This window comes from Scatophagus argus, chromosome 13, assembly GCF_020382885.2.
Source record: "Scatophagus argus isolate fScaArg1 chromosome 13, fScaArg1.pri, whole genome shotgun sequence".
Lineage (NCBI taxonomy): Eukaryota > Metazoa > Chordata > Actinopteri > Scatophagidae > Scatophagus > Scatophagus argus.
This window is the reverse complement of record NC_058505.1, coordinates 34,220-60,708: the sequence shown is the minus strand read 5'-3', so window position 1 is coordinate 60,708 and position 26,489 is coordinate 34,220. Positions and strand designations below refer to the sequence as shown.

The 26,489-nt window shown below is 45.1% G+C and overlaps 1 protein-coding gene across 1 annotated transcript; it reads right to left on the bottom strand.

The window, feature by feature from the left end:
• Positions 1-881: 881 nt before the first annotated feature.
• Positions 882-22,271, bottom strand: LOC124069261 (cadherin-7-like). The gene is made up of 12 exons (XM_046408241.1): positions 22,113-22,271; positions 21,271-21,494; positions 19,805-20,099; positions 19,305-19,424; positions 5,967-6,134; positions 5,613-5,800; positions 4,723-4,976; positions 4,511-4,647; positions 4,084-4,205; positions 2,200-2,317; positions 1,715-1,969; positions 882-1,544 (listed from the first exon to the last, which is right to left on the bottom strand). The coding sequence occupies exons 2-12, from the start codon at positions 21,490-21,492 to the stop codon at positions 1,045-1,047; spliced, it is 2,379 nt and encodes a 792-aa protein (XP_046264197.1). The 5' UTR covers positions 21,493-21,494; positions 22,113-22,271; the 3' UTR covers positions 882-1,044.
• Positions 22,272-26,489: the final 4,218 nt, after the last annotated feature.

The window sequence follows — 26,489 nt, the reverse complement described above, 5'->3', positions numbered from 1 at the left end:
AGGTTATAAAATTCAGTTTTACCTCATTCTCAGACTTTAGAAAACTACAACTTACCTGCAAACACCTTGGAAAAGTTTTTATTTCTCTTGTTTTTTTCTTATAACTCAACCAGTGTTTCACATGAGTATGCTTCCCAGTTGAAACATTATTATTATTTAATAATACTATCATATGATTTATAATATATAATATAAAAAAACCAAAAACGGAAATCTGGATCTTTATTTCACTTCTTTTAATATCAGTTGATTTGGACACATGAGACTCTCACGAGTCACATGATGGCTCTGTGCAACAATGACCTATTCAACCCCCTTGCAGCCACATGTTGGCTGGGCGGGTCCACTATGTGGGTTTAATACCTGGGACTCCTGACCAGTTAATCAGAATCCTTTTGGATGAGAACGTCCTCACTTTAAACTGAAGTCCAGTTGCCCCAACTAAAGCTCTGCCACCAGCGTCATTTAGTTATTTACTGCCAGTGAATATTCATGTACCTTCTGATCCACAAATCTCAGCATGAAACCTTTGGTTATAAATATGATTCTGTCTAGTTTCTTATTTAACATAAAAGAACAGAAATTATTGGTTTTCCTATTCCTCCTTTGAACTATGCAATATTTTTCAATTTTCATAAAAGTAGTTGGATGGAAACATGAATTTTGATGATAGTTCATTCATATTTTCACATATTATTATTGAAAATGTACAATTTTCCCAAAGAAAAGACAAGTTCTCTGTCACTGTGGTGTCTCCTGTTATCTGAAAGTAAGTAAAGTACTGAAAGTACGATTATTACCCGCAAAATGGAACCTCAGCTGTTGGTACTTGATGATGTGATGTGAACTCACCCAGTTCTAAAAACGCATAAGAACTGCTGAACTCTGCTGCAAATCATTCTCGTGGGTATCAGAAAGTCCTCCGTCCTGCGCAACATGTGATTACCCAGAGATTAAAAATTAAAACAGGAAGTTGCTACTTTAACAAAGCTGAATCGATGCACTCGTCCTTGTGAAACCCTTGTGTTGGTTGTGATCTGAAGGCTACAAGGCAATTCCCCCTCCCTCATGGTGTCCATAGAGGTCTGCGAGCTTCCTGAACCTTGGCCCCCATTCCATCAGGAAGTCGTAGTTCTGCTCAGACTCTAATGAGTTCAATGAGTCCAGCGAGTTTAACGAGCTGAGTGACTCGGCTGGTGACCCACTGCCTTCGAAGGCGTAGGTTTGCAGAGAGTCATAGGGCGGTGCCGTCAGGTCCAGGTCTGCCTCCTGCAGTCTGTCCCCGATGAACTCCTGGAATAGCCTGTTCTTATTTGTCCTGGACTCTCGAGTTTTGCTAAGGAATCCTGGCGGGTTCTTGTCTCGGCCAGCGTGGGTTGTTTTGTTCAGATGCCTCAACGTGAGCATATCAAAGGCCTCCGTGTCCTCCTCACCTCCACCTTCATCATCATAACGAACAATGTTTTCACGAATATCTCGCTCATCATCTATCATCAGAGGCTCCCTCCTTCTATGCCTGACAGCAGCTGTTACCATGACGACACCTGAGGATACAGGAAGGGATGGACTCACTCGGTGCTATGAAGGTTAATTACATTCTGGCTGTTATCATGATAGTGGGTTGTGTCTGCTGTGTATCTACAGGTATTTCCAGAGTTTAAATTCAGATTAAGGGGTGTGGTCTCTGAGCTGATGATCATGCCTCAGGTCTTACCCAGCAGACTTAGGACACAGGTGAGGGCCACAGCAGTGGCAGCAGTACTGAGGCTGACCACTAGGAGTGGCAACGCTCCCTTACTGCAGGAGCTCTGGTTTCCGGCATCATCGCAGGTGCAGACGATGATGGACAGTGTGTTTGTACTGCTGAGAGATGGGCTGCTGCCATCTGAAATCACCACCGGCAGGAAGTGAACCAGCTGAACTTGTTGCAGGAAACCACCACGCCGAGTCAAGATGGATGCTGTGTTGTCTGAGGACAGACAGATGGACAGGACAAAGCATCTGAGTGATGTGTGGCTTTAGACGAATATACATGACTCCACAATCAACTCTGACCTGAGAGGATGTTTTCACAGGTTTGATGAGGAAAATAACATATGAGTCCAATTTGAAAAATCATACTATGCTTCATATAGATATTTTAAGGGGAAATGAAAAGTTTTTATGGTCGACCTTGATGATAAGTTCTGTTTTTGTTACCTTTATTATCTCTCAGGGTGAAGCTGACGTTCCCAGCTGCTTCAGTGGTCAGAGAGAACAGGAAATGATGTCCATTCTCTGGTTCATCGCGATCCACAGCACTCACAGTCTGAATGATCTGAGAGGTCAAACACGAGAGAGAAACTCAGCTGATGTTTAATGAAACAAAGAGAGAAAATTATTTCTGTTTGTTTTATCTGAATTACAGTTTTAAACCATGTAATCTACTGCAGAGATCTGACCAACCACCCCAGCAGGACTTTGTTTTGTCATAATGTGGTATGAAGGACTGATCCTGGTCATGTGACATCATGTGATGTCAGACTGATCCTGGTAACGTGACATCAGACTGTGATCAGATTAGCCGAGCAGTGATGGAACTTTGGTTGCAGATCAGCAACAGATTACAGCAGATTTCATAAATGATCTAACTCTCTGAATGTTAAACTACCAGCTGTTTTATGTGAACAACATTTACTGTACTTTGATTTAATAAATCGAAGTAAACAGTAAATTAATAATTGCATTGATGACTGTGAGTGTTTCATTGAAAATGATCAACATTATACAGAGTAATAATCATAAATATAGTAACCACAGTTGAAATACTGTCATGACTTTTATGTAATTGTAGTGCCTTGCTCGAGGTATTTTGTTTTCATATTTTGTTTGTTTAAACAGGTGTTTAGTTAAAAGCAGGCAGTACATTTTTGGGAAAAAATGTCTCTCTGTTAAGTTACTGCTGTTGTGACATCAGTTGCATTAATATGTAACTATTAATATTATATATATTAAATATATATATATATATATGACATTATATATACAATTATATTTTGCTATTTTATTTGGGAAGGTACTGAAATGTCTCATGTCGCTCCTGTGTTTATTTGGGTAACAAGGTGTCAATCTTTTATTAGCCAATTAGTGTCCGTAAGAGATGAGGGGCAGCTACCTACCGGATTCTGAGACGGGGCTCAGGTGATTAACGGGGAAAGAGAATAACCACACAACGTATAGAGCTGGTAGTAAGACATTTTGAAACTGTTAAAAGTTACTGTTGTTACCGAAACTAAACCTGGGGGTTTTATCTGTGTTAGCCGCCCGCATGCTGCTGCTGCTCCTGTAGAGGGCGCTCGGGAGTTCACGCTGTTGTCAGGAAAGCTGCTGCTGCTGCACCTGAACCTATTTTCAGGACTGGTTTCTCCATCTCATCTCACCTATCTCCACTGAACATAGGGTTTGAGGAAACTCTGCTGCTAACCGTTTCTGAATTTACAAGGATCAGTGAGTACTGAAAGAAATACTTTTTATGAGGATTCAGATGAGCTCCAACATGCGTGCCACTGACATGGTGCCATAACTGAGTTTTATAAAGCCCTGGGTATGATTTTATTTCACTGGTTTGAAGAATCACCATTCTGAAGGGTGACTGAATTTTTGTTGCGTTAATAAACATTCCATGTTTTTGAAATGTATTTGTGTGTGATAAATGTGGTTACGTTGTGGCTATGGTGTGTTAATGTTGATGTCCTTAATGTTGATATTGAGTCGCAGTTTCTGTTTGCACAAAACAGAAACTGCAACTCAGGCTCAGATTCCAGCAGCTCAAAGAACATTGTACCAAACCAGAGACTGTAAATACAGGTGATGTATTAAACCTGCACCTTATTAATTAAATGGTTGTGATTGGTCTGTCAGAACAGGATAGCCAACTGAGGGCCAACAGATCTGACAGAGCAAACAAAACATGAGCTCATTCAGTTGTCTGGTTTGCACAAGAAGTGTTTAGGTTTATTCAGGATTTTATGTGAATTATTTTGTGTTTAGAGAAGGTGAAAGTTTCCGTGTAAAAAAGTTTAGGTTACTTTTCATGATGCTTACCTGTCCAGGTTTTGAGTTCTCACAGACAAACGTTTCATACTCGATGGCGAAGCTTGGAGCGTTATCGTTAATGTCTCTCACAGAGATCAGAACCACAGCTTTCCCCACCTGAGACTGATCCCCTGACACACACAGAGACACACCTGTCAGGTGTGTTAGTTCACCTGTCTGCACCAGAACCACAGAGGAAGTCACCAAAAGTTAAACTGAAAGTGAAACTGTTTCTTTCAACACTCTCAACACATCTCTGGCCATCCAGCATTCATTATGATTAAACTGGTCTTATGAAGAAGTCTGACTGTTACCTTAGACTGCCTCCCTCCCATCAGAACCCTGTTTTCGTAACTAACCTGAAGCAAATAACTTTTTATGGACTCAAATAATTGGTTTTAGTATGAAGTCAAAGCAGGGTGAAGTTTTGGCTTACCGCTCTCTGTGGCGAGGACAGTGATGTTGTGCAGAGCGATGTTCTCCCTGTCCAGGGGTCTGATGGTTGTGATCACACCTGAACTGCTGTCAATGTTAAAGTAACGCTCCATGTCAGACTTCCTGTCTATAGAGTACCTGTACACAGATCAAGCACTGTTAAATCACACAGCTGTTCACTGTGGAACTAGTTAAAAGTGCTGATTTTCGTACCTGACGGGACTGTTGGTGGCATCAGGATCATGAGCTAAAACTGATCCCACATCAGTTCCCACTGCAGCTGCCTCAGAGATCATCATGCGACTGATGGAGGAAGAGAAAACTGGTGGCTCGTCCACATCCTCCACCAGAAGACAAACTGTTGCCATATCACTGAATGGACTCGTTGACAGGAAACGAGCATCCACATAACGATTGGAGGCCTCAACGCGCAACATGTAGCTCGACTTTGTCTCAAAGTCCAGAGTCTGGAGGGAGGTGGGGGCTGATGTGACAACTGCTCTGATTCTTCTCAATAAATTAAACTTTACTGTTTTCTGTTTTAAGCCTCATTATCTTGACATGACTTCTTAGTCATCATAGGGAGATAGAACTTTCTCATACTGAGTTCCTGAAGACTGATGTAAAAAGACATAATGTACAATACTAAAAGTATGTTTTCAAGATTCAACATAAAACAGAGCACTAGGAGTTTGCAGATTGGGAATAAGAGATCATTTGGTGTGCGTGCATCACTGACACAAGTCTAAATTTGGTTGTCAGCAGCTGTTCAGCAGCAGAGGACTCTCCTCTGGGACTGTCACAGGAAACACAGATCTAATCCAGAGGAGTGACAGAGCACAGTCCAGACTAATGCAATGATCAGACAGCCAGAGAGTTCAGAGCTGCACATGTTCAGCCACTTGAAATGCTCTGAATGCTTTTAATTTCTGGATGAAGGAATGAAAAACAATCAGAAGGACCCAAAAACAAGAATATTGACCTCTGCAAAGAGCTGAACATTTCTGTAATCTGCTGTAAAAAAACTGTGTCCAGTGTGTAGCACAATAAAACCAGTACTTTATATGACAAAACCATTACTCTCTGCACAAAGAAATCAGTACCTTGTGTAGTGTGATCAGTCCTTCCTGCGTGTTTGGATCCGTGAGAATGCTGAAAGTCCCCAACGCGTCTCCATCAAGAATCCTGTAATCCATCTCAGCGTTTGGACCAACATCCACATCCAGAGCTTTGATCTTGGCCACCACAGCTGAAACCAGTACAGACTCTGGAACACTGAACTGGTAGCTCTCTGTGGGGACACAGGTGCACACAGGTTCACAAGGGTTCACACAGGTACACACAGGTACATGTAAACAGCTATGTTCTCTTCGCTCAGACTGTTGGACTGCAGGTCTAATCAGTCATCTTTCACTAATCCGGTGATACCAGATCCCAAGGTCGGAGGTCAGACTCACTGTAGGGGAAGCGAGGCGGGTTGTCATTGACGTCAGTCAGCATCACTGTGACAGACGTGGTTCCTGACAGACCCCCCATCTGACCAATCATGTCTTTGGCCTGTACGACCAGCAGGTAATGGTCCCGCAACTCCCGGTCCATGTCAGGCAGAGCCGTCCGAACCACACCTGCAGGACAGATGAGACTCAGGTTCAGACTCAGGTAAACACAGCAACACCACACCAGCAACAAACTTGATAAATTATGTTGTGTTGTGCTGATATAAATGAATAAATGACATCAGTTAGTTTAGCATAATCAAATATTTCCCTCTCATTTTAAAGTGTATGAATATGACTAACTGAAACACACATATTTCTTGATGTTTGCAGACACAAATCAAAGCAAATACTGGGGAGAAAAAACTGCCTTTCAAAAGACAGAACCTTTGAGCAGAACCGGGCATCTGTCTCAATGAGTTAAGTTTAAAGGTTTAACATACGCTAGCTTGTGATGCTGCAGTCACATCTTGTGTTTATAGATGACTGCTCTTGATTGGACAGAGCTACAGATGTTTCCTAGCAACAGACTTACACAGAGCTAAAGTAGAATTGATGTTCCTAAGGTTAAATACATGAAAGATTTAGAGCAGGGGAGGCTGAAGCTGTTTAAAATCAAATAATCCTCTCACTCTCTCTCTCTCTCTCTCTCACACACACACACACGCACAATCTCTTTTAATCTGTTGCTCTGCAAAGAAAGACAAGTTAATTCAGCTCATCTCTGCAAACGATGAATTCAAAATCATTTACAGGTTAATGTCCACCACAGATAGGGAGGCTGATGGAGACGGATGGGGTAATCTGGTTCATGTAAGAGGGAGGCATTAACAAAATGTTTGTGAAGTTATAGACTGAAAACACAATTAACACATATAATTTTGTTTCATCAAGAATACAGCCCTTGTGTATTATTTTGACCTTCCAACCTTTACTTCTTTCTTACAAAAGACAGAAATATCACAAACATCAAACATTTCAGATCAGTCTCAAAACATTTGTTCGCACCCCCCTAACTGAAACAGAAGAAACGATTTTCATAAATACTACAATCCGACATAAAATTGACCTCCTGTGCAGGGTGCTTGGGGTTGGACAAGGGGTCATTATGGTGTTTTATCATGCTGTCATAGAAAGTATATGACTGATTATGGCTGGTCAACACAGCAATGAAAGCGATTGATGGGCCATCCCTCCCCACAAAAGCTCTTTAAGAAGACTTAAATTAAACAGGTGAGGAAGATTATTGCTGACCCCTCCCACGCCCTGCAGTCAGAACACAAACTGCCCCATCAGGTAGATGCTACAGGGCCCTATAAATGCAGGTCTACAGATGAATGGGAAGTTAAAATTTCCTACACTCAGGACATAAAGGTGATGTGAAATGAGGAATTTTCACTCGTCTGTCTGTTGTTTATGATATGTTTGCATTTATGTGGCAACCTTTATGTCCAAGACAAACTTGACTTTGTACAAAGAAAGAAAGAAACTTAAAATGTCATGATGTCTTTAGGTGTATGTCACATTTTAGCAGCAGCTAACAGCAGCAGCTGCACATTTAGCTGCAGCTAACAGTTACTTTGATTATCATCTGTTAATCTGCAATTAATTATCTTGATTAATTGTTTGCGTTAAGATCCAGAAAGCAAAGCAACTCAGTGAAACTGTGGACAACAACAAACATTCAGATTTGCTTCAGGTTGAAGAGCTACTGAAAAGGTGTTCTCAGGTGTATTCAAGTGTGTTCTGGTACGTTCTGGTGTGTTTAGGTGCGTTCAATTATGTTTGAGTGTGTTCAGGTGCATTCAGGTTTGGTTGTTTGTCAGGTGTTTTGTTCAGGTATATTCAGATTGTCATGATCTGCTGTCTATCAGTCGCTGGTTTTTCTGTTTTCCCCTGAATGCTTCATCCATTTTCACCTCAATCAGCCTCACTGCTTTCACCTGTTCTCCTCACAGGTTATAAAGGCAACCCCTGTCCTTCCCTCATTGCCAGATTGTCCCTCAGCTCTGAACGACACTCCAGCTCTGTATGCCAGCTTGCCTTGTCCGTTGTAACCCTGTCCGCTTCCGTTTTTGCCTCCTGCCCAGTGGTTTGGTAAAGTACTCTGAGTTTTTTCCCTTCGTTTTTTAAGAAGGTGTTTTTTGTTGTGACTTTGTTTTTTGCTGAAGAGGTTTTTGTTCTTGGACTGTTTGTTAAGAGTTTTTGAAGAAAAGGATATTTTTTGTTGTGGTTAAGTTTTGCTGAAACGGTTTTTTTTTGTTTTTAACCTTTCAGTGGACTCCATTACCAGCCCCGCTCCCTGGTGGACATTTCTGCCTCAGCTAAATCGCCTGAATTATCTAATAAAGGTTTTTTTTGTTCCTTACCAACCTAGTCCTGTGTGTTGCATTTGGGTCCATATACTCCCTGGTTTCAGTACAATCTGGCCAAGACATGGACCCAGCACGCACTAGTCCCCAGAATCGCTTTGAGTGCATTGAAAGAGCCCTTCAGCATCATGAGTCATTAATGGCATCTGTCGCAGCTGAGGCTAAACGGGCAGCTGCCACTCAAGAACAGACTCTCTCCACTTTAGTTAGCCAGGTGCAGCAATTATCTGCCACTGTGGCCCAATTAGCTCCTGTTTCCCCAGCTCCTGAACCTGTTCCACCTACGAGCTCCTTCCCTTCCTCGAGCTCAGTTTCTGAGCCACGCATTGGAGCCCCTGAACGTTATGCTGGCGAGCCTGAGGGTTGTAACCCATTTTTGACCAACTGTTCAATTTTTTTTGCTTTGCAACCCCTCACTTTTGCTTCTGAGGAAGCTAAGGTAGCCTTTACCATTAATCAGCTAACTGGAAGAGCAAGACTGTGGGGAACAGCTGAATGGGATAGAAGAACACCAGCCTGTGCTTCATTTGAAGCTTTTTCTGCAGAGCTGCGCAAGGTCTTTGGGCATGGGGCGCATTCTACTGTTGCTAGTGGCCTTTTAAGTTTACGCCTGGGCAATAACTCTGTTTTTGACTTCTCCATTGATTTCCGTACTAAGGCCCGTCTAAGTGGATGGAACGAGGGAGCCCTTCCTGATGCCTTTCTCCATGGGCTGGCGGATTACATCAAGGATGAACTGGTGTCTCATGCCCTTCCATCCTCCCTCGACGATGTCATTGCCCTAGCGACCAACATTGACCTTCGCATCCAGACTCGCAGGAGAGAGAGACGGCAAGGGTCTTCTACCCGGTTACCTGCCCCCTTACCACGAGGATCTGCTTTAGATTTGACCCAAACCATGCCCGGTACTGAGTCCTCGTCCAGCAATTCGGAGCCCATGCAGGTTGGCCGCACCAGTCTGACGCCCGAGGAACGGGAGCGGCGTCGCAGGGCCAATCTCTGTTTATATTGTGGTCGGCCAGGCCACTTCATCTCCCAGTGCCCAGTAAAAGGGAGGGCTCATCAGTAAGAGAGGAGATACTGGTGAGTCCATCCTCTTTCAAAGCCTCCTCAGTTTTTGATCGTCCTCTTTTCCTAGTTAAGCTCCTTCTGCCTGAAATCACTCAAGCCTTGTCCTCATTAATTGATTCTGGTGCCGATGCTAACATTATTGATGAGGAGCTAACCTACCAGTTGGGTATTGAGCTGTTACCCCTGTCTGAACCTGTGCCCGCCAGAGCTCTTGACGGTCATCTGTTAGGAACGGTCACTCACCAGACTGAACCAATCAATTTGCTGATGTCAGGAAACCATCATGAGACCATTCAGTTCCATGTCCTGCCTTCACCTCGCATTCCTCTGATTCTTGGCTTCCCATGGCTTCGCCGCCACAACCCACATATAGACTGGTCAGCAGGGGTAATCCGAGGTTGGAGTTCTTTCTGTCATCAAGTCTGCCTCTCACAGGGAGCTGCTCCATCTCACTCTCTGCCGTCCCATGATCAGCCTGATCTCTCTAAAGTTCCCCCAGAATATCATGATCTCGGCGACGTTTTTAGCAAGTCTAAGGCCACATCTCTTCCTCCCCATCGGCCCTATGACTGTGCCATTGACCTTCTTCCAGGCACCTCTCCTCCCAAGGGGCGACTCTATTCACTCTCTGGCCCTGAGAGGGAGGCCATGGAAACTTATATTAATGATTCCTTGGCAGCAGGAATCATACGACCATCTTCATCCCCCGCTGGTGCTGGGTTTTTTTTTGTTGAGAAGAAGGACAAAACCCTCAGACCTTGCATTGACTACAGAGGCCTTAATGAAATAACCATTAAGAACCGTTATCCATTGCCCCTTATGACAACTGCCTTTGAACTGCTCCAGGGGGCCAGTGTCTTCACCAAACTGGACCTACGTAATGCCTATCATCTGGTCCGCATCAGAGAGGGGGATGAGTGGAAAACAGCATTCAATACCCCCACAGGCCATTATGAGTACTTAGTTATGCCATTTGGTTTAACCAATGCCCCAGCTGTTTTCCAGTCCTTGGTAAACGACGTTCTTCGTAACATGTTAAACCATTCTGTTTTCGTTTACCTGGATGATATTCTGATCTTCTCCAAGACTATGAAGGAACACGTTTGCCATGTCAAAGCAGTCTTGCAGCGACTCCTGGAGAACTCTCTTTTTGTTAAGGCAGAGAAATGTGAGTTCCATCAACCCTCAGTGTCATTCCTGGGCTACATTGTTGCTCAGGGGAACCTTCAGATGGATCCTGCCAAGGTGTCAGCCGTTTCTGCTTGGCCCGTCCCCGAGAACAGGAAACAGCTGCAACGCTTTCTGGGATTTGCCAATTTTTATCGGAGGTTCATTCGGGGCTATAGTACCCTTGCAGCTCCCCTCACGGCCCTCACTTCCCCCAAGGTCGCATTCTCCTGGACTCCTCCTGCCAGTCAGGCTTTTGAAACCCTCAAGACCCGTTTCACCACTGCCCCTATTCTCCAGTTGCCCGATCCTGAACGACAGTTTGTAGTGGAAGTGGATGCCTCTGACATAGGCGTGGGAGCCGTTTTGTCTCAACGTTCTGCATCTGACCTAAAGCTCCACCCTTGTGCATTCTTCTCTCGTCGTCTGACTCCCCCCGAACAGAATTATGACATTGGAAACCGAGAATTGCTGGCAGTCAAACTTGCCTTGGAGGAATGGCGGCACTGGCTTGAGGGCACTAAGGTTCCATTCCTTGTTTGGACAGACCACAAGAACTTAGAGTACATTCGCACTGCAAAGCGTTTGAACTCACGGCAAGCTCGTTGGTCCCTTTTTTTTACAAGGTTTAACTTTTCCCTTTCCTACCGCCCTGGCTCCCGAAATGTTAAGCCTGATGCTCTTTCGCGCCAGTTTGTTAAGGACAGTTCCCCTGTGGAGTCCGCGCCTCTTTTGCCTCCTTCCTGTCTGGTCGCCCCTCTCATCTGGGACATTGAGGAGAGGGTGAAAGCTGCCTCTGTGGATCGGCCAGGACCTAGTACATGCCCACCTGATCGATTGTTTGTACCTGATGTGCTAAGGTCGGAAGTTCTACAGTGGTCACACTCTTCCAAACTCACCTGTCATCCTGGTGTACTCCGAACCAAGGAGTTTTTGCAGCGACGGTTTTGGTGGCCCAACATGGACGTGGATGTACGTGACTTTGTTAAGGCCTGCCCCACCTGCAACCAACACAAACCTTCACATGTTGCTCCTGCTGGGCACCTTCATCCACTTCCCATACCCAACCGTCCATGGTCTCACATCTCTTTAGATTTTGTCACTGGCCTTCCTCCCTCGGCAGGGAATACTACCATCCTCACCATAGTGGACAGGTTTAGCAAGATGGCACATTTTATTCCACTACGGAAACTCCCATCCGCTAAGGAAACAGCTGAACTTATTCTTTTGCATGTTGTCCGTCTTCATGGTATCCCTGTAGATTTTGTGTCAGATCGTGGCCCCCAGTTCACCTCTATATTCTGGCGGGAGTTCTGCAGATTGATGGGGGCCTCTGCTAGCCTGTCCTCCGGTTTTCACCCCCAGTCCAATGGCCAGAGCGAGAGGAAGAATCAGGAAATGGAAGTCAGCCTGCGCTGCCTTGTGTCGTCCAACCCCTCAGCCTGGTCCCAGCAACTACTTTGGGTAGAATATGCCCATAACACCCTTGTCAGTTCGGCCACAGGTCTCTCCCCCTTCCAATGCGCCTACGGATACCAGCCCCCTCTGTTCCCTGCCCTCGAGAAGGAGGTTTCCTGCCCCTCTGTGCAAGCCCTCCTTCAGCAATGCCAACGCACCTGGGCACAGGCCCGCAACTCCCTCCAACACTCCACCGAGCGTTATGCCAAGTCTGCCAACCAGCATCGCTCTAAATCCCCTGAGTACCAGGTGGGACAGAAGGTTTGGCTGTCCACGAAGGATCTGCCTCTCCGTGTGGAGTCTAACAAGTTGGCGCCCAGGTTCATAGGTCCGTTTCCCATTGTGAGGATTATCAATCCTGTCGCAGTGAGACTCAAGCTCCCTCAGTCCATGCGCATTCATCCCACATTCCATGTCTCCAGAATCAAACCGGCTCCTGAGAGTCCCTTGGTACCCGAGACCCCCCCACCCCGCTCCCCGCATGGTTGATGGTGGCCCGTTTATGCGGTCAGCCGTCTGCTTCGTTCTCGCCGCCGAGGGCGGGGCATGCAATATTTGGTTGACTGGGAAGGCTATGGCCCTGAGGAAAGGTCTTGGGTTCCTGCCAGTTTTATTGTTGACCCGCACCTTATTGCTGATTTTCATCATGATAACCCTGACCAGCCCAGTCTCTCTTCCTCTGCAGCCCCTCCTGTCCTGCAGCCGCACCCCCTTCCTTCAGATCTGTTGATGCGGGACCTCAGGAGCGTCAAGAGATTCAGGACAGTTTTGATTGGCCTGATGCTCGGGATTCCTCGGATAGCTTTCCTCCCTTCGCCCGTGACATGGAGGGATCTGCTTCCTGAATATTAGCCCCTTGCCTGCCTCCTCCCTTGTCTGTTTTGGGACGTCGGGAGCCGTCCCTTGAGGGGAGGGTTCTGTCATGATCTGCTGTCTATCAGTCGCTGGTTTTTCTGTTTTCCCCTGAATGCTTCATCCATTTTCACCTCAATCAGCCTCACTGCTTTCACCTGTTCTCCTCACAGGTTATAAAGGCAACCCCTGTCCTTCCCTCATTGCCAGATTGTCCCTCAGCTCTGAACGACACTCCAGCTCTGTATGCCAGCTTGCCTTGTCCGTTGTAACCCTGTCCGCTTCCGTTTTTGCCTCCTGCCCAGTGGTTTGGTAAAGTACTCTGAGTTTTTTCCCTTCGTTTTTTAAGAAGGTGTTTTTTGTTGTGACTTTGTTTTTTGCTGAAGAGGTTTTTGTTCTTGGACTGTTTGTTAAGAGTTTTTGAAGAAAAGGATATTTTTTGTTGTGGTTAAGTTTTGCTGAAACGGTTTTTTTTGTTTTTAACCTTTCAGTGGACTCCATTACCAGCCCCGCTCCCTGGTGGACATTTCTGCCTCAGCTAAATCGCCTGAATTATCTAATAAAGGTTTTTTTTGTTCCTTACCAACCTAGTCCTGTGTGTTGCATTTGGGTCCATTTGTTCAGGTATATTCAGATTGTCATGATCTGCTGTCTATCAGTCGCTGGTTTTTCTGTTTTCCCCTGAATGCTTCATCCATTTTCACCTCAATCAGCCTCACTGCTTTCACCTGTTCTCCTCACAGGTTATAAAGGCAACCCCTGTCCTTCCCTCATTGCCAGATTGTCCCTCAGCTCTGAACGACACTCCAGCTCTGTATGCCAGCTTGCCTTGTCCGTTGTAACCCTGTCCGCTTCCGTTTTTGCCTCCTGCCCAGTGGTTTGGTAAAGTACTCTGAGTTTTTTCCCTTCGTTTTTTAAGAAGGTGTTTTTTGTTGTGACTTTGTTTTTTGCTGAAGAGGTTTTTGTTCTTGGACTGTTTGTTAAGAGTTTTTGAAGAAAAGGATATTTTTTGTTGTGGTTAAGTTTTGCTGAAACGGTTTTTTTGTTTTTAACCTTTCAGTGGACTCCATTACCAGCCCCGCTCCCTGGTGGACATTTCTGCCTCAGCTAAATCGCCTGAATTATCTAATAAAGGTTTTTTTTGTTCCTTACCAACCTAGTCCTGTGTGTTGCATTTGGGTCCATATACTCCCTGGTTTCAGTACAATCTGGCCAAGACATGGACCCAGCACGCACTAGTCCCCAGAATCGCTTTGAGTGCATTGAAAGAGCCCTTCAGCATCATGAGTCATTAATGGCATCTGTCGCAGCTGAGGCTAAACGGGCAGCTGCCACTCAAGAACAGACTCTCTCCACTTTAGTTAGCCAGGTGCAGCAATTATCTGCCACTGTGGCCCAATTAGCTCCTGTTTCCCCAGCTCCTGAACCTGTTCCACCTACGAGCTCCTTCCCTTCCCCGAGCTCAGTTTCTGAGCCACGCATTGGAGCCCCTGAACGTTATGCTGGCGAGCCTGAGGGTTGTAACCCATTTTTGACCAACTGTTCAATTTTTTTTGCTTTGCAACCCCTCACTTTTGCTTCTGAGGAAGCTAAGGTAGCCTTTACCATTAATCAGCTAACTGGAAGAGCAAGACTGTGGGGAACAGCTGAATGGGATAGAAGAACACCAGCCTGTGCTTCATTTGAAGCTTTTTCTGCAGAGCTGCGCAAGGTCTTTGGGCATGGGGCGCATTCTACTGTTGCTAGTGGCCTTTTAAGTTTACGCCAGGGCAATAACTCTGTTTTTGACTTCTCCATTGATTTCCGTACTAAGGCCCGTCTAAGTGGATGGAACGAGGGAGCCCTTCCTGATGCCTTTCTCCATGGGCTGGCGGATTACATCAAGGATGAACTGGTGTCTCATGCCCTTCCATCCTCCCTCGACGATGTCATTGCCCTAGCGACCAACATTGACCTTCGCATCCAGACTCGCAGGAGAGAGAGACGGCAAGGGTCTTCTACCCGGTTACCTGCCCCCTTACCACGAGGATCTGCTTTAGATTTGCCCCAAACCATGCCCTGTACTGAGTCCTCGTCCAGCAATTCGGAGCCCATGCAGGTTGGCCGCACCAGTCTGACGCCCGAGGAACGGGAGCGGCGTCGCAGGGCCAATCTCTGTTTATATTGTGGTCGGCCAGGCCACTTCATCTCCCAGTGCCCAGTAAAAGGGAGGGCTCATCAGTAAGAGAGGAGATACTGGTGAGTCCATCCTCTTTCAAAGCCTCCTCAGTTTTTGATCGTCCTCTTTTCCTAGTTAAGCTCCTTCTGCCTGAAATCACTCAAGCCTTGTCCTCATTAATTGATTCTGGTGCCGATGCTAACATTATTGATGAGGAGCTAACCTACCAGTTGGGTATTGAGCTGTTACCCCTGTCTGAACCTGTGCCCGCCAGAGCTCTTGACGGTCATCTGTTAGGAACGGTCACTCACCAGACTGAACCAATCAATTTGCTGATGTCAGGAAACCATCATGAGACCATTCAGTTCCATGTCCTGCCTTCACCTCGCATTCCTCTGATTCTTGGCTTCCCATGGCTTCGCCGCCACAACCCACATATAGACTGGTCAGCAGGGGTAATCCGAGGTTGGAGTTCTTTCTGTCATCAAGTCTGCCTCTCACAGGGAGCTGCTCCATCTCACTCTCTGCCGTCCCATGATCAGCCTGATCTCTCTAAAGTTCCCCCAGAATATCATGATCTCGGCGACGTTTTTAGCAAGTCTAAGGCCACATCTCTTCCTCCCCATCGGCCCTATGACTGTGCCATTGACCTTCTTCCAGGCACCTCTCCTCCCAAGGGGCGACTCTATTCACTCTCTGGCCCTGAGAGGGAGGCCATGGAAACTTATATTAATGATTCCTTGGCAGCAGGAATCATACGACCATCTTCATCCCCCGCTGGTGCTGGGTTTTTTTTTGTTGAGAAGAAGGACAAAACCCTCAGACCTTGCATTGACTACAGAGGCCTTAATGAAATAACCATTAAGAACCGTTATCCATTGCCCCTTATGACAACTGCCTTTGAACTGCTCCAGGGGGCCAGTGTCTTCACCAAACTGGACCTACGTAATGCCTATCATCTGGTCCGCATCAGAGAGGGGGATGAGTGGAAAACAGCATTCAATACCCCCACAGGCCATTATGAGTACTTAGTTATGCCATTTGGTTTAACCAATGCCCCAGCTGTTTTCCAGTCCTTGGTAAACGACGTTCTTCGTAACATGTTAAACCATTCTGTTTTCGTTTACCTGGATGATATTCTGATCTTCTCCAAGACTATGAAGGAACACGTTTGCCATGTCAAAGCAGTCTTGCAGCGACTCCTGGAGAACTCTCTTTTTGTTAAGGCAGAGAAATGTGAGTTCCATCAACCCTCAGTGTCATTCCTGGGCTACATTGTTGCTCAGGGGAACCTTCAGATGGATCCTGCCAAGGTGTCAGCCGTTTCTGCTTGGCCCGTCCCCGAGAACAGGAAACAGCTGCAACGCTTTCTGGGATTTGCCAATTTTTATCGGAGGTTCATTCGGGGCTATAGTACCCTTGCAGCTCCCCTCACGGCCCTCACTTCCCCCAAGGTCGCATTCTCCTGGACTCCTCCTGCCAGTCAGGCTTTTGAAACCCTCAAGACCCGTTTCACCACTGCCCCTATTCTCCAGTTGCCCGATCCTGAACGACAGTTTGTAGTGGAAGTGGATGCCTCTGACATAGGCGTGGGAGCCGTTTTGTCTCAACGTTCTGCATCTGACCTAAAGCTCCACCCTTGTGCATTCTTCTCTCGTCGTCTGACTCCCCCCGAACAGAATTATGACATTGGAAACCGAGAATTGCTGGCAGTCAAACTTGCCTTGGAGGAATGGCGGCACTGGCTTGAGGGCACTAAGGTTCCATTCCTTGTTTGGACAGACCACAAGAACTTAGAGTACATTCGCACTGCAAAGCGTTTGAACTCACGGCAAGCTCGTTGGTCCCTTTTTTTTACAAGGTTTAACTTTTCCCTTTCCCACCGCCCTGGCTCCCGAAATGTTAAGCCTGATGCTCTTTCGCGCCAGTTTGTTAAGGACAGTTCCCCTGTGGAGTCCGCGCCTCTTTTGCCTCCTTCCTGTCTGGTCGCCCCTCTCATCTGGGACATTGAGGAGAGGGTGAAAGCTGCCTCTGTGGATCGGCCAGGACCTAGTACATGCCCACCTGATCGATTGTTTGTACCTGATGTGCTAAGGTCGGAAGTTCTACAGTGGTCACACTCTTCCAAACTCACCTGTCATCCTGGTGTACTCCGAACCAAGGAGTTTTTGCAGCGACGGTTTTGGTGGCCCAACATGGACGTGGATGTACGTGACTTTGTTAAGGCCTGCCCCACCTGCAACCAACACAAACCTTCACATGTTGCTCCTGCTGGGCACCTTCATCCACTTCCCATACCCAACCGTCCATGGTCTCACATCTCTTTAGATTTTGTCACTGGCCTTCCTCCCTCGGCAGGGAATACTACCATCCTCACCATAGTGGACAGGTTTAGCAAGATGGCACATTTTATTCCACTACGGAAACTCCCATCCGCTAAGGAAACAGCTGAACTTATTCTTTTGCATGTTGTCCGTCTTCATGGTATCCCTGTAGATTTTGTGTCAGATCGTGGCCCCCAGTTCACCTCTATATTCTGGCGGGAGTTCTGCAGATTGATGGGGGCCTCTGCTAGCCTGTCCTCCGGTTTTCACCCCCAGTCCAATGGCCAGAGCGAGAGGAAGAATCAGGAAATGGAAGTCAGCCTGCGCTGCCTTGTGTCGTCCAACCCCTCAGCCTGGTCCCAGCAACTACTTTGGGTAGAATATGCCCATAACACCCTTGTCAGTTCGGCCACAGGTCTCTCCCCCTTCCAATGCGCCTACGGATACCAGCCCCCTCTGTTCCCTGCCCTCGAGAAGGAGGTTTCCTGCCCCTCTGTGCAAGCCCTCCTTCAGCAATGCCAACGCACCTGGGCACAGGCCCGCAACTCCCTCCAACACTCCACCGAGCGTTATGCCAAGTCTGCCAACCAGCATCGCTCTAAATCCCCTGAGTACCAGGTGGGACAGAAGGTTTGGCTGTCCACGAAGGATCTGCCTCTCCGTGTGGAGTCTAACAAGTTGGCGCCCAGGTTCATAGGTCCGTTTCCCATTGTGAGGATTATCAATCCTGTCGCAGTGAGACTCAAGCTCCCTCAGTCCATGCGCATTCATCCCACATTCCATGTCTCCAGAATCAAACCGGCTCCTGAGAGTCCCTTGGTACCCGAGACCCCCCCACCTCCCGCTCCCCGCATGGTTGATGGTGGCCCTGTTTATGCGGTCAGCCGTCTGCTTCGTTCTCGCCGCCGAGGGCGGGGCATGCAATATTTGGTTGACTGGGAAGGCTATGGCCCTGAGGAAAGGTCTTGGGTTCCTGCCAGTTTTATTGTTGACCCGCACCTTATTGCTGATTTTCATCATGATAACCCTGACCAGCCCAGTCTCTCTTCCTCTGCAGCCCCTCCTGTCCTGCAGCCGCACCCCCTTCCTTCAGATCTGGTTGATGCGGGACCTCAGGAGCGTCAAGAGATTCAGGACAGTTTTGATTGGCCTGATGCTCGGGATTCCTCGGATAGCTTTCCTCCCTTCGCCCGTGACATGGAGGGATCTGCTTCACCTGAATATTAGCCCCTTGCCTGCCTCCTCCCTTGTCTGTTTTGGGACGTCGGGAGCCGTCCCTTGAGGGGAGGGTTCTGTCATGATCTGCTGTCTATCAGTCGCTGGTTTTTCTGTTTTCCCCTGAATGCTTCATCCATTTTCACCTCAATCAGCCTCACTGCTTTCACCTGTTCTCCTCACAGGTTATAAAGGCAACCCCTGTCCTTCCCTCATTGCCAGATTGTCCCTCAGCTCTGAACGACACTCCAGCTCTGTATGCCAGCTTGCCTTGTCCGTTGTAACCCTGTCCGCTTCCGTTTTTGCCTCCTGCCCAGTGGTTTGGTAAAGTACTCTGAGTTTTTTCCCTTCGTTTTTTAAGAAGGTGTTTTTTGTTGTGACTTTGTTTTTTGCTGAAGAGGTTTTTGTTCTTGGACTGTTTGTTAAGAGTTTTTGAAGAAAAGGATATTTTTTGTTGTGGTTAAGTTTTGCTGAAACGGTTTTTTTTGTTTTTAACCTTTCAGTGGACTCCATTACCAGCCCCGCTCCCTGGTGGACATTTCTGCCTCAGCTAAATCGCCTGAATTATCTAATAAAGGTTTTTTTTGTTCCTTACCAACCTAGTCCTGTGTGTTGCATTTGGGTCCATATACTCCCTGGTTTCACAGATGTTGTGTGTGGGTTCATTTAGGTGTGTTCTCACCTGTCTTTGGCTCTACAGAGAAGTACGGCTGACCCTGCAGGAGACTGTAAATGAGTCTGGCAGAGTTTCCATAGGTTGGATCATCAGCGTCTGTCGCCACCACCGTCACCACTGACGTACCTGTACATAAATGATTCAAAATGTAATTTTATTCAACAAACTGAAAAGATCACACTGAATTTAGATTTATATATTTTATATATTTATTTTTTATATGTATCAGTTTTATTTTAGTTTATTTATTTAGCTGTCTATCTCCATCAAATTCATTCAACAAACAACACATTTTATCTAAACCTTTTAATTTGATCTTTTTATTTTCGTATTCTTTCATTTCTCAATATTTCATTTCATTTTTCAGTATTTGTAGTTTTATGAATTATTATTATTATTATTAACTCTTTTTTTCTGTCCCCATATTTTCTTTTCATCTTTGTTTGAAATAAAAAAAATGAAAAGCTGATTAATAATGGTGGGTAAACTTTGCCCCTCAGACTCACCTACAGGAGACCTCTCAGCCACCCGGGCAATGTACGGCCCCTCCAGGAATTTGGGCTCATTGTCATTGATGTCCTGGACTTTGATGATGAACTGGGACTCGGGTTCAACCAGAAAGTTGGTCTTTCTGTCACGAGCCTGAGCTCTAAGGGTGTAGTATGCCTGTTCTTCCCGGTTCAGCCTCTTGGTGGCATGAATATCTCCTGTATTCTCATCGATGGTGAAAATGGACATTGCTCCTTCACCAGTCAGAACATACCTTACCTGACCATCACCTTTATCCATGTCGGAGTGGAGCTGCATGGACCAGAACAAACCAGGTTAGTTTAGATAGATAGACAGATATACTTTATTGATCCCAGGCTGGGAAATTGCAGAACAGAACAGTTTAAGGAACAGTACAATATTTAGATACAGTGTTGTTTTTTGACAGTCTGAGTTTCACACAGATCATTTCTGTGTGTCCAGGATGGAGACTGAGATAAAGACAAGAATCCATGTTCCAACAACTTCAAGTCCGTCTGATTCACAAGCGTGTGTTGTTCATTGCTTTTATGTGGTAAAACCTTCTGCAGGTCTGCTTCTCTATCACAAACAGTTAACACCATATTTCCTGGTGTTACCACCTAAAGACAGAACATACAGAAGAACAGCAGAGGAACGAGACTGGAACCTGTCGGAACTCTCTGAAATTGTTCATGGTGTATGTTGCTTTTTCGCAGGTGTTGAAACAGAATTTAAAATATTTCCCTTTCACATATACTCATTCACTCACACACACACACACACACACACACACACACACACTGTCGTGTTTCCATCACTTTTGGGGACATTACACAGACTTCCATTCATTTCCTTGATGCTTAACCACCACCTGACCATAACAATAAACATTATTAAGCTAATCCTAACCTCAGCCTAACCTTAAAATAACTCTTCACCCAAATATTTAATGATTTACGTTGTGCGGGCATTTTGTCCCCATAAGTACAGCGGGTACTCACAATGTAAGTGTGTGAACAGATTTTTGTCCCACAGCTACAGGAACTACACACACACACGCACACACTGATCTGTCACTTTAAATTTGTATAACTGTCATCCAGAAAGAAAGTGTCTTAGTCATCTCCCAGAATGCCTTGGGGTGCTCTGTGTGTGTTCATACAGCTCTGTCTACAGCTGTGTGGTCCAGTCAGAGACCAGATCAGACCTGAGGCCTGAAGAGGTCAAAAGAACACAAGCAGGTAAGTGGATTCAGATGAAGAACATGCAGGTCGGTGATAAGAGTGTAAACAAGTGAAGAGAACTTTGTATTTGCATTTAACATCATGTGAACATTGCAAATATGAAAACTCAAAATCTGAAGTCACTGACTGTCAGTGCTGATTGTTATTGTTACTGATGATTGATTAATCTCTCATTTTAATCACTATGAATCAGATAATGACGTTGAACGTATCTCTACCTTCCCGACGTACAGCGGCTCGTCTCCTGTGTACTCTTCCAGGACAAAGAACTGGTTCCACACCCAGCTCCTCCTGCTCCTCTGCTGGGAGTCAACACTTCCACCTGCTCCTCGTCCTGACACTTGACCAATAAGGATGGAGTTCAGGGTCATTGCTGCACAGCCTTGCTCCTTCCACAGGGTGAATGTACTGAGCATGCTCAGAAACCAGAGAACATTCATGTCTGAGGAGACAAACACCAACAGGGATATGTCCAAACTGTCCAACAAGGCGACAAGAAGTTTGGCCCAGAATTTAGTCTGTCAGGCTAAGCTCCATCTCAGGTTTATTCTTCACTGTGACAAAAACACTTAAAATAAAGTTTGATTGTTAAGATCTGTGATTATCAGCTTCAGGTTTCATCTTCATCGTTTCTGCTTCATCTTTATGCACTGAATGAATCAAACAAGGCAGAAAAAACATTACAAAGAAATGAAAATCATATGTTCGATCAGCCGAGCTAACAGGCAGCAGATGAATGAGTTGTAACGCACACTGACTTTCCACCAACTACAACATGCAATACACATAATATGAAATAAATAAATGAAATAATTACATTAAGATGAGTGTAATCCTTCTACGTCAAGTCACACAGTGTAAGAGTTGTTTAATTTTGTATCACATTAATCTGATGATAAATGATGCTGTTGACGCTGTTAAAATGAAGAGAAAAACACAAGCCGTTTGTTTCCTCACAATCTGCTTCTGCATAGTCCCTCTGCTCGGACAGTCAAAATCAGTGAATTTTTTAGTGAAGTTTGGTTCAGGATTTTAAGTTTAGGTTGAAAAACAGTCTCACCGTCCAGCTGTTGGTCTGTTTGATTTGCAGCTTCCTGACTGTTGGTAGAAGGAAGGTTGACTCTCTCTCTGTTAGTATCCTGCTGCCGCTCGTCAGCCTCTTATAAAGAACACATTCAGACACTGTGGTGGTGGTGGTGGGGATGGGAGGGGGCTCCTCCTCCAACAGGGGAGGGGCTATATGAAATATCAGATTTATTAATGTTGCTATTGACCCTTTGGGTCTGTGTTTTAAAAAACAGGCTTTTAAAATTAAAATTTACATTTACCAAAATGTATTTAATATTTGGAAATGTATGAAAATTTAAGAAATAAGCAACAGTGTAGTCAGAACAGCTTCAGAAGTCTTTGCACTCTTGTGGAGAAATTAACATCATGTTGCACCTTTCTTTGGGGCAGCCGTGGCCTAGAGGTTGGAGAAGCGGCTTGTGATTGGAAGGTCGCTGGTTTGATTCCCCCACTGGATGGGCAGGAAAAATTTGAGTGTGGTGGAGTGATAATGTCCCTACTGATGTGCCCTTGAGCAAGGCACTTTACCCCCAATATGCTCCCCGAGCGCTTGATGCAGCCCACTGCTCCTGTGTGTTTCACGGCATGTTGCGTGTGTGTGTTTCAATCAGTGATGGGTGAAATGCAGAGAAGTAATTCCCCAGCTTGGGATTAACAAAGTAACTTAAATCTCTGGAGACCAGTGGCTGCTGAAGTGTCCAGTGAGCATTCGCAACAGTTCAGTTTGTATTTCTATATTTTTTCAGTTCTTGTGTTTTACATTTCCTCTCTGATGCACATTACATGGGCACATACCATTAAATGTTTATTTTGTATATTGTGTCTTATGTTTGTCTGTTTTTAAGACATATTGTATGGTGAAACCAAATGCCCATGAGTGGACAATAAAGTTTTGTATTCATATCGGAATGCTTCGCGCACAGAAATCCCACTTTAACATCCACTGTAACTGTCTTCTCTTCCAGAAAGTTATTCCAGAAAGTTGATTCCTGCTAATCCAAGTCATATTCCTACACTCAAGACTGCGAGAGCATGGCCTCACCTAGAGCACCTTGCAGAGGAGATAGCGCCTTTGACTGAATGTTATGCTGGCCTGCTCATGGGCTACAATTGTCCACAAGCCCTACTACCCAGAGAAGTTGTCTGGCAAAGACAATGAGCCGTTTGCCCAAAGAACAGAACTTGGTTGGAGTATAGTTGGTTGTGTCGATCCCTGCTTTGACTACATCCACTCTGTCTAGCGGTTGACAGACTGTTCCTGAGTAGCTCTTCTGTTTTTCCTGAAAATCACAACAATGAAAAGGTATCAAGTTCCAGTCATCAATAATTTCTGTCCCTCTTTGCTGATGTCTCTTCAGTCACTGTTCCTACTGAAACCAGTTGAAAACAGCTGAGTCTTTGTGACTGAGCCTCAGGAATGAACTCTCTTTCAAAGTAACTTACATCTTTGATAGATCAAGATCACTGACCACTGATCATTGAGGCAGGCAGACACCACCTCCACTTTTAAGACTTTTAGACTTTAGTAAGGCGTATAGTTAGCCCCAAACAAAGTGTGTAGGGCTGGTAGGCATAGTTACAGTCGCTTCTTGACAGACAGCCACAGGTAGAACAGGTGTGACTAACTGTTAATCTTTAATCTCTATCATAGCTACGCTGCTATAGGCCTATGCTGCTGGGGGACACAAACATGATCCACTGAGCAGTTCCCCTACCTCCCCAACACCACCACCATCTCTACTCCCCCACCTCCTCTCCTCTTCTTCCTCTCCCCTCATCAGATCAACATATAATTCATTATATTCTGTCACTAACTGTGTGTCCAGTTGTCTTCGTAGTTTTGTGTCTCTCCCTCCCTTTCTTTCTCTCTCTGTATCTTTCTGCAGGTTTCTCTCCATCCAGATCTACATGTTGAACTGCATCCTCTGACAAACCCAGTGACAAACCCAGTGTCTACTGTCAAACTCTGCCTGTTGTTCTTCTATGTAGTGATATTAGAACTAACTTAAACAACATATCAGCTAAAAAACAAATACATACAATACACAGTCTTCAGAATTCCAGTTATAACAACCTGTCATGTTTGTCCTTTGTAATGTATGATGTTTACTGCATGTATGTTTCTCTCTCTCTCTCTCTCTCTTTCATCCTCTCTGTCCTGTCTACCTCTTCTTCTCCTCCTTCACCCAGCCGACTATCAGCAGGATGGTTCTCCCTTGTGAGTCGGGTCCTGCTCAGGGTTTCTTCCTGTTAAAAGGGAGTTTTTCCTTGCCACTGTCTGCTTGCTCAGGGGTTCAGGCTCTGGGTCTCTGTAAAGCATCTAGAGACAATTTTGATTGTAAAAGGTGCCATATAAATAAAACTGAATTGAATTGAATTATTGATCTATCTTCACTGATAACATAAAAATCAACTCACCCTATTTTTATATGTCATGCCACAGAATGTGACTTAATGTTATTGGAATGTCCTGGAACTATAACTAATAAAAATAATGATATGTACAGTAACTAATATAATAATTACAATAACAATAACAGCAACTGTAATAATAATAATTAAAATAATATAAAATGAAACAACTGATATAATAGCAGTCATAGGAGCAGGAGGTCTAGACACGATCCATGGAAACCTGCGAGATGAGAAGACACAAAGACTTCAGGGAAGAAGCCAAGTTAGTGATGGGACATGAATGTATATAATAGCAGAAAAACGATAAAACTGAACCGGAAACTAAGTAAACAGACACTTTAAACTATGACAAAACTGGTTTAAAGAAACCAGACTGAAAAAAAATGGTTTACAGAAACCGGATTACAGAAAACAGAGTTTATTGTTCGTTTAATAGTAAAGTTGATGGATAGCGTTGAGCTGAACTTCTGTCGGTATATGAATATGGTTTCCTCTGTCAGGCCCTTTTGTTGACGTTGTGCCTCTCAGCTTGTCTGGCAGAATGCTGTCCTCCACAGCAAACATCAAGTCCAATTAAACCGGCAGTGGAGATGTTGGAGGGTTTGTGTAACACAAATAAACTTTGACTTAAAAAATAATCTGAGGAAATGAGACTGGGATGAAAGAGTTTAAGAACATCCAAAACACAGAGGAAGAGCAATCTGTGAAATTCTGTGTTCATACCAGATGGATCAGAACATCACAGCTGAAAACAGATCAGATATTACATTTTTACGTTTACCCTATAACTGTTCACATACACCTGTTGTAGGTGTGTGAGCTGTAACTTTTAGTCCTCTAGCTGTGTCACACAGGATGCCTTCAGGTACAGACTTGCCTTTTGCGGCACTCAGAGCCACACAGTAAACACACGTTTACTGGAGTTATTTGTGTAATAACAAGAAAAACAAATGGAAATCTGCTTAGCTGGAATGATTAAACATAAGTGTATGTGTTACTGTGTTGTCTTAGTGTGGATGCATTTAACTGATGTGAACCAGTTGATTGTCCAGTGGTGTTACAGAGCGGAGATTTTTCCCTTGCAGATGATCTTTGATGAGGTCAGACACAAACTGACATCAGACAAATGGTTCACTCAGGAAGAACGTCTGTGGGCCTCCACTCTTTCAGTGAAACCAATCAAATTCAGTCACGACCTCAGTGAGCCAATCACATTGTTGCTGTCAAACTGCCCCCACCTCATCTACATTCAGTTCTCAGCATCTGGAGCAGCTGGTGTTTCTGCTCCTCCCCTCCACCACCATCGCCTACACCCAGTCCCACATTGTCATTCTGTAACATGAACGTGACACCATGATGAGCCCTCATCACCAGAAACTCCTCTTACTTTGTTGCGCTCCTAGAATAGCAAAACAATCCTCAACAGGAAGTCTCATGTGAAGTGAAAGCTCAGGAGGCTCAGAACCAATCAGAAACTTTGTCTGAACATTGTCTTCAGACTAAAGGTCAAAGCTGAGGGAAAAGTCACCTCCTGCGGGCATGTGTGCGTTCGTGTGTTTTCTGAAGAATCTTGTCAACAGTTTGATGGAAACGTTTCATATTATTTTTATTTCTAAGTGGTTCTACATGAATGAATGTGTCATGAACTCTTACTTGTCAGTGTGTCTCATCAAAATCATCACTTATCAGGTCCTACATCACAGGCCTGGCGAAGGACTGAAGTCAGCAGGTGTGAGATCCTCGACCTTTCCATCAGACAGCAGGATGGACAAACAAATAACAGACAAACTGCAGGAGATTCAACTCAGAGAGGACAAGAGCAGAAGAAAACCTTCACAGTCTCCTTCAGGCCTTTTTAAGAGGCAGACAAGTGAGACACTGATGACAGGTACAGGAGTGTAAAAATGACCACAATTACGGCTGGATGGTACAGCAAAGAATAATCCAAGGCAGG

What these genes read in the sequence shown, in the direction of transcription:
- LOC124069261 (XM_046408241.1), bottom strand. Translation starts at nt 21,492, where the DNA reads ATGAATGTTCTCTGGTTTCTGAGCATGCTCAGTACATTCACCCTGTGG. An exon ending in GGCTGAGAGGTCTCCTGTAG is followed by an intron (nt 19,425 to 19,804) that starts GTGAGTCTGAGG and finishes ATTTATGTACAG; the next exon opens with GTACGTCAGTGGTGACGGTG. An exon ending in TGTCCTCGCCACAGAGAGCG is followed by an intron (nt 4,206 to 4,510) that starts GTAAGCCAAAAC and finishes TGTGTGTGTCAG; the next exon opens with GGGATCAGTCTCAGGTGGGG.